The sequence below is a fragment of the Equus przewalskii genome, chromosome 10 (genome assembly GCF_037783145.1).
Source record: "Equus przewalskii isolate Varuska chromosome 10, EquPr2, whole genome shotgun sequence".
Classification (NCBI taxonomy): Eukaryota; Metazoa; Chordata; class Mammalia; order Perissodactyla; family Equidae; genus Equus; species Equus przewalskii.
In genome coordinates, this window is record NC_091840.1 from 2,050,527 (window position 1) to 2,062,016 (window position 11,490).

Genomic DNA, 11,490 nt, shown 5'->3' on the forward strand with positions numbered 1-11,490 from the left:
GTTGGGGGGGGGGGGAGGGAGGCCTGCGTGCGTGCGCCTACCTGCGTCGGGATGTGCGCGTGTGGCCGAGCAGGCTGCATTTTCCCTACACACTCGACACCCGGAAGAACAAACAGGGCGAGACGTCAGACTCCACCTGGCCGCCAGGGCAGAGGCGGCCTTTACACCACATCACCCTGAATTCTCACCCCACGGGCCCATGAGTGCCGCTGCCCCATTTTACAAATGCACAAAGACAGGCTCGGGGAGGTTAAGGGCCGGACTGTTGGTTCCTGGGGGAGCCAGTTCTGGCTTCAACCGCAGGCTGGCCGCACAGCTGAGCTGATCCTGCTCTCCACACAGGCCTCAGTGCCATCCCGATGGGCTGTCAAGGCTGCAGGACAGGACACAGCAACTCCACCTGCCCTGGGCTCCCTCAGGAGCCACGTTCCAGCCACGTCAGAACAGAGCCCGCTCCATGCGCCCTCCAGGAGGGCCAAAGCCCCATCTGCTCACCCAGGGCACACCATTTCCAGCCTCCAATGGCCCAGGGCCTGAGGTCATGCCCCCAACCACCAGCCCTCATGTCCCCACCCTGTCTCAACGCAGGAGGCACCAACTTTAGGGCTGACAGCCCAAGTCCACTGGTGCCACTGTCCAGGCACTGCCAGGGGAAGGAAGCAGCCATCCTCCAAGGGGGGCCCTGCCTGCTGCAGCTCCCCCCATAAGGAGCACCCACAGGCTGGGGCCCTGACCCGAGGGCCCCGCCCACAACGCAAGAGGGACAGGTGTGGGGCAGCGGGGAGGGACAACCTAACCTGAGCCAGGAAGCCTGGCTTCTCAGGGCAGCCCTGTGTGACTTGGGCCTGGGAATGAGGTGGGTGGAAGGCTCTGTCTCCCCTCTAAAAACTGAGACATCTATCCTGAGGACCCTTCCGGAAAGAATAAAACCAACTCCAGGAGTTCAGTGAGTGCTGGGAGGGCTTCCTGGAAGAGGCAGATCCTGAGCTGGATCTTGGTTAGAGCTAGAGCAGGTAAGTGTTTGCACTCATTTAGAAAATGCGTGGACATACTGGAAGCTTCCAGGCTGAAGTGGCCTGGGAGGTAAGGGTGGGAGAGTGAAGGCTGGCAGGGGCTAAAGAAAAGGTCCCCAAAGGAACAGGGACAAACGGAGAGGTGCTCCACACACATCAATTATATTTCAGCAGCACCAGGGTCCCCTCCCACACCCTCACGAGACTCCCCCCACAGACCACGATCACCCTTTGGGCCACAAGACCCTCCCATGGGCACTCACAGCCTCAGCCTGACAGCCTCCAGTGGGGACAAGGGCCTGGGCCACAAGAGTGCATGGGGAGGCCAACCCGAGGAGGGTGCGTGAAAATGCACTCTGTAACAGAACCAAGCATTAGGCAACTGAGGCACAGACTGTTCCAGAACAGACAGGGCTCGAGCCCTGCCCCCGAGCAAGGGGTGGGCAGGCAGGGGCACAGCCCGGCCCCTTCAGGAAGTAGAGGAGAGCCCTGGAGGGTGGCTGCAGGTGGGCCTCATGCTGCAGGGGACTCCAGCCCCCCAGCAAGGGTGGCCCAGGGGTGTGAGGCTGAGAAGCCGCCCTGCTCAAAAGCGGTGGTTCAGAAGCCGCCAATGTTATAAAAAAGTGACAGCTCGTGTCTTTGGCACAGTGCACAGAGTGACACCAGGAAGTATGGTGGTCTCCCATCAGGAGGGGCCAAGGGTCGGGTGCCCCTTCCCATCGACCCTGGCCAGCCCTGGGAGAGGGGATGGCCTGAGCCACAGCCTGAGCAACACTAGGATAAAAGACAAAATTCCAGCCCACTCTCCCAGACCTGGCTTTCCGCGCTCCCCGCAGGGGATGGGCACAAGCCCACACACAGACAAGGAAGGAGCAGCCTAAGCTCCCAGGACCCCCCAAGTCCCCCACTCCCTTTGCAGGGGTCACAGACCATCACAGATTCCTTGGGTCTTAGACACCCACATCCCCACTCCCAGCTCTCTCAGGGCCTGCAATCCTCAAGTGCCCCAACCCTGACCCCTCCTGAACAAAGTCCCGGGGACAGGGGAGCCCCAAATCGGCTCATGCTGAGGGAGCAGGGCTGGTGAGCACCAGGTGGGGTCTGTCCCACTGCGAGAGCCACCCCCTGCAGGAACCAGACAAACCCTATCAGACCAAGGAACCTCACACAGCAGGGTCCAAACATGGGCCCCACCAGCCTAGCCACTTCCTTCCTGGCTGAGAAGCACGTCCTGTCCGTCCCAACTCCAGTGGGGCATGTCCCCGTGAGGCATTGCAGACTCCTCCCAGTGTCCAGGCCACGGCTGCACTTGCCCTGACGGCTCAGCATCGCAGGGGCGTCTGGCCTGGACCAGGCGGGTGTATGCAGCGCCAGGCTGGAGCACATGCTCCCACTGACTGCTTTCCTGATGAAATCACAGCGTGTCCCTGTGGAAATCTTCATGTTGTCATAAACTGAGGATTGCCATTTGATTGAGGTCAGAGAGAACATAACTGCGGGCCTGAAATACACGATCGGCCTGGAAACATTGCTGCGATTCAGACACACAGCACCCAGGACGACCCCTACACACACCAGGGACCAGCACGCTGCACCTTGGGGCAGGGGCCCAACTGCTCACTGGGGTTAGGGGCTGAATTTGTCCCCTAAAAATTCATGTATCAAAATGCTGACCCCCAAACCTCAGAAGGTGACTATATTTGGAGAGAGGGTCTTTATAGAGGTGATCCAGTTAAAACGAGGTCATATGGGTGGGCACAGATCCAATCTGACTGGTGTCCTTCAAGAAGACGACGAGATTAGGACACACACACAGAGGGACAACTGTGTGAAGACACAGGGAGGTGACAGCCGTCAGCACACCACCGAGAGAGGCCCTGGAACAAACCAGCCCTGCCAGCGCCTCCATCTGGGACTTCCAGCCTGTGAGGAAGAAGCGTCTGCTGTCCGGGCCGCCTGGGTGGTGCTTCAGCACAGGAGCCTGGCTGACTAAGACGTCGGGCCAATCCCACCTGCCGTGTGGAGGCCCCACCATTACCTCTCTTGTCATCACTGCCAACAAAACCAAGTCTGGTACTGCTTGACCGGTTACAACATTCCAAGGCCAGTGACCTGTTCTTGTCCCTGTGAACGCTCAGACCTAAGTTTCACAGGGCTGGGCTCCCCACTGGAAGAGAAACCAAGGATGAGCAAGCAGGGACACATCCTCGGAATGCTCAGGAACTACCCCTCTTCCCAGCGCCCTCATGTCAGGTGGGATGTGCTGGCCCAGGAGGCTGTCACGCTGACAGGAACACAGGCCACTCTGCACCCAGAAGTCAGACAGCAAAACAGAGGCCTGAGCTGGGCCTCCCCTCTCTGACCCTGCCCTCCTCTTCCCCGCAGAGCCTCCCGTTCTGAAGCCAAGAGTCACAGCCACCACTTACCCGAGACTTTCGATGTGCCAGCAAGTATTCTCTCATCCCACTTAATCATTAATGTGAACGCGGCGCCACAGAAACCAAAAAACATTCAGGCTTGCCCGAAGCCCGCGGGGCTCCTGAGAGGACACGCAGAGCAGCGGTTTGGAAGCCCTGGTCCCACGCCAGCTCAGCCAGGCCCGGGGACAGGACACACTGGCTCACTCCACCATGCGCCCCTGCCAGCTGGGACACCCAAAGCCCCCTTGTGAAGCAGGTTTAGGGATGAACGAGGTGGGGCGCACACCACTCTCAGCACAGCGCCGGCCCAGCAGCCACCCAAGGCTACTCAGGATTATTCACGGCTACCAGCAGACTGCAAGGCCCAGCCAGGATGGTCTGCCTCCCCGGCAGAGAGCCTGAGTACGAAAGAGCGTGAGACCATCCAGACCCAGGCACCGACTTCACAGCCCCCTCCCTCCCCAGGTGGGGGCCTCAGCCAGAATTCTGAAATCAGGACTCCTGCCACTGGCTTGACCGCAGCCCCTGGCTGAGAGGTGTGTCCAGGCCACCTCCCAGGCTGTAGCCAGCAAGACCCTGAACTCCCCAGGCAGGTCCGGCCAGGGCCTGAGCTCTCTGGGTCCCTAGACTGCAAAGGGCGGGCCTTTTCTGGGAAGGGGCAGGAGGAAACACATGGAGGTGTGGACCACAGGCCTCTGCTGCCAGCATGCCATCCACTGCAGAGGCGGCTTGAGCGGCCCCACCGTGGGCTCAGAGGGGCCCCAGGTTTGCGCACTTCTGCTTCCACCACACCGCCCTAGTTTAGAAGCCCAGCTGGGACCAGCAAGGCCAATCCGCCTTAGCAGGTCAACTCTGACCACACATGGCTCCAGGCGATGCAAACACCCTGCTGGGTGGAATTCTAGCTCCACCCCACCAGCCATCCTCACCCCCTCACTCCAACGTCAAGATGTCAATGACTTTCACAGCACAAAGACCTATGAAATCCCAGTGCATTTCACCATCTCTGAGTCTCGAGATCAGCAGCAGTTGCCACCTGTGTGTTATCACCTGGCACAGGCCCACCTGGAGACTGTCCCTGGCATGGCTGGGCAGGGGCAAGCCTGGACGCTACATCCACAAGCCTCTTAGCAAAGAAGAAGGAACAGGAGTCCTGGCTGTTCTTGGAAATCGATCTTTGATCAAGAAACAATAAAGTGCCAGCAACAAAAACAGAACATGGCCTTGGAGAAAAATCCCAGAGCTGTGAGGAATGCCCATGACCAACGCAGACGCCGTGGGGCAGGGGGACGGGATGGGACACCCGACCCTGAGAGCCAGGAGCTGAAAGGAAGCTCAAAAGAGCCAGACCCTGAATGCAAAGTGGTTTGGGAAAACCCTACTGATTTATTTCACATATATTTGATGTATGATTTTTTCAAAAATCTCTCCAAATGATTCTGAAAGAACTACTCCAGTAAGTAGAAAACAGAAATCCCAAACAAGGTGGCACTGTTTGGATCAGCAGCCTTCTTTCCTCCCAGCGGTCCATGACATCCTTGGTGTCTCACAGTTCAGCCTGCAGGGGTCCAACGGCACCTGTTCAGGCACCCCACACACACTGCCCCAGAGGGCATGCGGCAGAACCCTCGAGATGCTTGCCTCACAGCCGGTGACATGAGGACTGGTGGCCCAGGCAGGCACAGGAGCCACAGGGGAGCCTGCAGCAACCCGGGACCATCCTGGTCATCGGTGCACGCCACAGAAGGAGCAAGACTCTGCACAGCCACAGCCAGGGGTGGAAAAGGCGCGAGGAGATTCCTCTGACCTCCATCAGGAGCCTGAGAACCAGACAGGTTTTCCGGGACAGGCAGAGGTTCCCGCAGTCTAAGTCAGGAGAAGGGGTTCACCGAGGCCCCAAGGGCCCATTGGCAGGTGGAGCGCAGTCCTGCCAACAACACAGGTACAGACCCCTGCCTGCCCCCAAGGTTTCCAAGGTCACCTCTTGGAGACAGGACTCAGTGTCGCATCAGGCCCCACCTTCACACGCCCACCACTCCCTTCACAGGCCTGACTGTCCCCTTGAGCTTTCTGGTCCCCTCGGTGGGGACCAACACCAAGGCCCCCAGGACCAACTGCTTCCTGACTAACACCCGAGCCTGCCTGCAGGCCCTGAGAAAGAGAGACTCCATCTGCTTAGGAACACAATCCTGCCACCATCTCCAGAACCCACGGGGGTCTTGGGTGGCTGCTCCTGGGGCAAACAGCTAAAGAGAGCAGACCCCAGCAGAGGCAGTGATGGCGATGCAAGTGCAGGCACCCCAGAACCCAGAAATGGGCTTCATTCATTCCCAAACACTGACGCTCACAGGCCTGCCATAGTTCTAGGGCCTGGGAGGTCCCCACAGTCAGGCAGCCACATGGGTCCTGAGTCAGCACTCCTGGGTCCCAGGGGAAGGCCGGGTTTACTTGGGAGCACGTCACTTGGGGGGATGGAAAAATTTTCTTCAAAAAGCCCGAATACCAACCTCTCCCAAGATGGAGCTGCTGGCTGCCAGGTATGGGACACCGGCGCACCCCCCCAACCTGCCCTGCCCCCTCTGACTGGGGCCCCTTGGGACATCCACGGCTGTGCAGCACAATCAGGGCCAGGCATGAATCAGAGCTGGGAGGCGGGAGGACACTGGAAGAAGGTGCCAGCTCGGTCCACGCCCGTCTGTAATTACTACGGCCGTAGGCAGCAGATGGTAGCACAGCACTGCAAGAGGGAGGCCCAAGTGCAGTGTGTCCTGGGGACACAGGTCTGTACCTCCCCATCCTGAGGCCTGGGCAGGATGGCCAGGAAGGCAATGCGAGGTGGGCCCTAGCTTGGTGCACCCAGGAGCCAAGGAAAAAGGACAGGAACCAGCCTGGCCAGCAGCACATGGCATCCCCACACCAGATCCACTGCCACGTGTGCCCAGTCGAGGGTGACAGCACAGGGAATGCCTGTGCAGGGCAGCCACGCAAGGCTGAGTGGAGATGGGTGGCGAGGTCAGCCCTGCCTGGCACCGTCTGATCCTACAGTGACATTGTGGGGCTTCCCTGAGCAGGACCCAGATCAGAAAACTTGGGGAGTGCCAGCTGGGCCCCAGACTTCCTGGGGCCTTCCTCCCCACGCTGAAGAGGAAAAGATGGGGCCCTCCCATTCAGCGGCCAGTCCTCTCCAGAAAGGCTGCCTGTCCTGGGCAGCCGAACCAGTACTGCCTGTGCCCAAGGAACCAGGCTGGCCCTTAGGAAGCTTCGTCTAAAACTGGGTGTCAACAAGAAGGCAGCCCGGGCAGCACCTGCCTGTGCCTCTCCCTGCTGGCCGTGCCCCACACCCCGGAGCAGCACCAGCTGCCATTCTGACCTGGAGCCTCCAGGTCAGTGCCACCAGCCAAGCCAACCCTCTGAACAAGGGACAGATGCTCGGGTCAAGACCCATCGGGACAGCAGTGCAGGTAAGATGCTCCCCACCCAGCTTGGAATGCTGCAGAACTGCCACACCCTGGGCCGAAGTGCCCCCGAGCCTCCCCCATCACTTTTACCAGCAAACACTGGTTGTGCCACCATGTGAGCCAACGGCAAAAGTCCTGTGCGGTGGCTGATGATCTGTGGGACGTGACCTTGGGACAAGGAGCTGCTAAAGCCAGTTAGCTCAGAGATCATCACGACAGAGAAAAGGCTCTTCACCGCCCTGACTACTGCAGAGAGAGGAGAGGAGAGGCACTCCTGCTAAGATGCTGGCGTGGGCGAGGCCAGGCATGGAGGGGCATGCTCAGGGAAGGGAAGTGCATAGTCCAGGGGGTGACAGCAGGCCCCCCCATCTGATTGGAAGACGCTACCCCAGTGGGGCGCCCCTGAAAGTACCTCTAAAGCAGACCAAAGCAAACAGCACATGCAAACACATACACACTATTCATGTTTACACTCACACACACCTGTGTTCACGCACACATGCACAAGCACACACATGCACACATGCTCACATGTTCATACAAACACACATCGCACACGCACAACGCTCATGCTCACATGTTCACATGCACACGCACACATGTACACACATGCACACACATGCACGCACAGAGCTAAGCACAGCACTGTGACTCCTCACCTCCTTAGCAGAGCAGGCACTGGGTCTGCTCCCCCTAGCAGACGTTTCTGTTGCCAAGGAAGTGCCTATCACAGATTCCACTTCACCATCTTCAACTGGGGGCCTGCTGAGTCCTGTTCACTCCAAACGCCAGGCCTCCGCCAGCGGCCAACAGTTTGGTGTGACTGCCCAGCCGTGGGTGAGTGTGCAAAGGGTCCGAGGTCAGCAGCATAGGGCTTGGAGGCCCCATGCTTACCAGCGCTCCCCCAGACACCCACCTGGAAGAGGGGGTGGGATGTGGCGGAGGGTAGTGGGCAAGGCCCGGGCAGCTAGGCCTCAATCAGGAAGGCCAGCAGTGGGCCCTCACCTGTCCAGACGGGCCCCCTCCTACCAGCATCCGACACCCACCACCTTGTCCGAGCCCTCACCCACAGCACCAGAGGTGGCGAACCTGACGCCCAGCTGCGGGAACCTACTGCGCCATGCCTTGGACGACTGCTGCAGCACGGCCGGGTCAGCTTCCCCACAAAGGCTGCAGGGTGAGGACCACCAGACAGCCGCCAGTGACCAGCCCGCTATGCTGACCAAGGCCCGAGGATCACGACACCACGAAGAGCCATGCCCAAGCCTTTCCTAGGGACTTCCTCCTCCTCACGCTGTCAGCTGTTTCCACCTCCCTGCACCCCCAGGACAGGCAATGGTACTATTCCAAGAGAAGCTGCTGGGGTCTGCCACTCTCAAAGGTCATCAGGTTGCCGGAAGCCAGAGCTTCTCTTGGGATATGGGACCACCAGAAGAACATCAACTTGACAGTCACTCCCTACAACCACTTGGAGTTGAGGTCAGTTCCTAAAGAAGCTTCTCCCCACCATGGGGGATGCTCAGCGGTCCCTCCCACGAGGTCTGCGGTCAGCACAGGGAACGCTTGTCAGCATGGGGGACACTTGGCGGTCTCTCCCACAAGGGCTGCGGTTTGGCCTTAATCCTGAGCGTAGACACCTATCTACCCCCTGCACTCTGCCCCTCACCCTGGGGCAATTACCCAGGGCTGCCCCGAGGGCCGGGTCCTGGGCTCCAAGCTCTGCTGCATGCAGCCCCAGCCCGTGAAAGGCCCAGCTCAGTGCTGGTCCTCCAGAAGCCCCCAGAGAGCTGCCGTCCCCGTCTGTCTGCCTAGGGTCAGAGGATGAGTTCTCAGGGGACATCAGGGAGCCATTCTACTCCTCGTCCCTTCATCTTCCATGAAATTTCCCCGAGGACATGGCTCCCATGGGAACTGGGCCATGAGAAAAGAAGTCAAACTCTGCATTACGGATTCTTCCAGGAAGAAAATCAAAACTGTACGTTTTATTCTCACATTTTTAATCAACGAGGCCAAGGACAAGCGTCCCTGCCGTCTCTTCTTTGCCAAGACAAACACCACTCAGAACTACAGCTGAGGCGACACAGGAGCCAAAGCAAACGGCTGAGCTGCAGCGCAGGGTGACACCGAGCAGGGCCACATCCCGGCCACTCTTGCACAAGTTGCCCCCCCAGGCACAGAGGCAGTGCCGACCCCAGGCAAGATGGAGGACCAGCCGGACCGGCCGCGGTCCACACATGGGCGGCTCTCATGGTGTCCTGACTGTGCCTTGGTGTGCACTGGTTTCTGCCTGGCCAGTGTGCCAAAGCTGCTGGATCTGTGCTGGCTCTGCCGTGGAACTCGGGCTCCCCAGTGACCAGACAAAAAGGTAACCGCGCCAGCACTCGAAGGCTCGGCAGTCAGCCCGCAGGGCGGCAGGAAGAGCACCGCCTCCAAACCCAACCTGCCACGGCGCAGTGCAGGCCGCCCCGAGAGGCCGGGAGCCTGTGCATGGGCCACAGCCCGCAGGCTCCAAAGCCCGCTGTGTCAGCCCCGCAGACCCTAGGTCTCACTGCCATACCTTCCACCGGAGCTCATCAGCCACAGATGGGACCGGCGACCACAGACTCGCCTGTTGAACGTGTGCCCCCAACCCTCCAGGCTGCTTCCAAATGGGCTAAAAGTCCCCAAACACTCAGATCCTGCGTCTCCTCTCACCATCCTGCCGACAGATCTCACCTCAGACGTCCAGATTGCAGCTCCATCTAGGAGAAGCTGCGGAGGGGGAACCCCGCGCCTGACCGCCCAGGTTACAGGAGTTTTATTAAGAAGGACCACGGGATTCCCCAGAACAAAGCCACAGCCTGTACCCCTTGGAATTCTTGCCATGGAAGTTCCTGTTTAATGGTTTTGGTGCAGAAGCAGGAAAAACGGGAAAAAAACCACTGTGACGGGCACTTCTCTCCCACTCCCTGCAGTACCGAGCAAATCTAATGGAACTAATGACTAATAATTTAATAAAGCTCCCTCCCCTGAGAGCATGTGCAGAGCAACACGACTACAAACGTATGCCACAGATTCCATCTGACACCAAACAAGAAAACCCCAACGGCTGTTCCTTTTACGCGCTGATTCCTCTTCAGTCTCCGACTGCTGTTTACCGGCAGCTCTAACATGGCTTCAGAACTGACTTAGTCAATGCTGACCCGGCTTCGGGATTCCTCCAGATGACATAGCCGCAACTTTAAAACCTTTATTAAAGCTGTTAGAGTTCACTCCGGCCCCTGACTCCAGCTGAAAGCAAAGGCGCCACTCCCGGAGCCTCCCTCTGGCTTTCCAGAGCCTGAGCGAGCTAAAAGGGTTTCACAGGCCACTGGCTAGGGAGGCACAACCACAGCTGTTTAGTACAATTAGAAACTGTTGCTCTGCCAGCGCCTGGCAATCCCATTTAGCAGCCATGAACCAGCAACTGCCATGTAAACACCAACTACCCAAATCTCCCAGCCTACTTCACCTTCAGATACAGTTTCAAAATAAAGCACAGCTTTGTAACAGGCCCGCCGCGGGCCGCCCAGAGCACGAATCTCCCTCGTGAGAAAATGCCCGCCTGGAACCGCAGCGGGCCTTGAGCCACCGGGAGCCTGGCTCTGTTTTGTTGGGGGGGTGGGGGGGGGATCCAAACTGAGAAAAATGGATGCTGATGAAGTAGAAACCGAAAAGCCCGTTAACGTGCAAACAAGGCACAGAAATGACCGGGGAGGGGGCTGCGAAGGGGCTTCCCTGGAGCCCGCGGTCCTCAGATGTGACACTGACATTCTACAGAGAACGATGCGAATCCGACTCTCAACACACATGAGAAGCAGAGGCAGGCGCGCCAGCCTCCTACACGATTAGTCTTCTCTCTCCGCGGTTACATAAGACGATGGATTATCTGTCCACCCATCCAACCTGCCCGCGCGCGACCTCCTACCTAGGCCAAGTCCACTAATTCCCGCGAAGGAGTTGTGAAAGGGACGCCTGTTGAGAAAAAAGTGCCCAAGGCTTGCGTAACCACGGCTAGAGGGGCCACCACTGAGCCGCCACGCCGACCGGGGCGCAGGACGACGGGCAGCGGCGGCCTCGGACCCCGGCAGCCCCCGGACGCAGCAGCCCCGCGCCCATGCCCCTGCTCCACTCGGGTCCCAGGACTCCGGAGCGGCGCGCGGAGGGGCGCGCGGGGGCAGCCTGGGGCCGTCGGGGCGGGGGCACCCGCGCCCGCCACCGGTGACCGGCCTCGCCGAGGAGACCCCCGAGGGCCCCGCGGCCGGCCGGGTCGGGCCCCAGCGCGCGGCGGCGGGGCGCTCACCTTGTAGACATTTTCCGTGAGACGGTGCATTTCCTCTGAGCGCGAGAGAGACATGGTGCTGGTCCGGCGGCACCACGGACCAGAGCGGGGGCGCAGGCGGCGGCGGCGGCGGCGGGAGAAAAAGCCAAGACCAGCAGCGAACGGAACCGGACCAAAAGCGAGGAACCCAGGCGGCCGCCGCATTTATAGCGGCCCAGGCCCCGCCCCCCCACGGGCCCCGCCCCCCGTGCTCCCGCCCCCGCCGCGCTCGGATCACCACCTCCGGCCGTCCGCCCCCG

At 59.8% G+C, this 11,490-nt stretch overlaps 1 protein-coding gene across 20 annotated transcripts in view; it reads right to left on the reverse strand.

Moving 5' to 3' along the window:
- Positions 1-11,438, reverse strand: part of BAIAP2 (BAR/IMD domain containing adaptor protein 2) — a 75,995-nt gene extending 64,557 nt beyond the window's left edge. For 10 of the 20 annotated variants that reach the window (XR_011522805.1, XR_011522806.1, XR_011522807.1 and 7 more), the window contains exon 1: positions 11,213-11,387. Coding sequence is in view for 10 of the 20 variants with exons in the window: in XM_070559713.1 (XP_070415814.1) it covers positions 11,213-11,266 (54 nt within the window). In the remaining 10 variants the exon portion in view is untranslated. Of the gene's footprint in view, positions 1-11,212 lie in introns of all 20 variants that reach the window. The other 10 variants (XR_011522809.1, XR_011522808.1, XM_070559716.1 and 7 more) reach the window with 4 other exon arrangements.
- Positions 11,439-11,490: the final 52 nt, after the last annotated feature.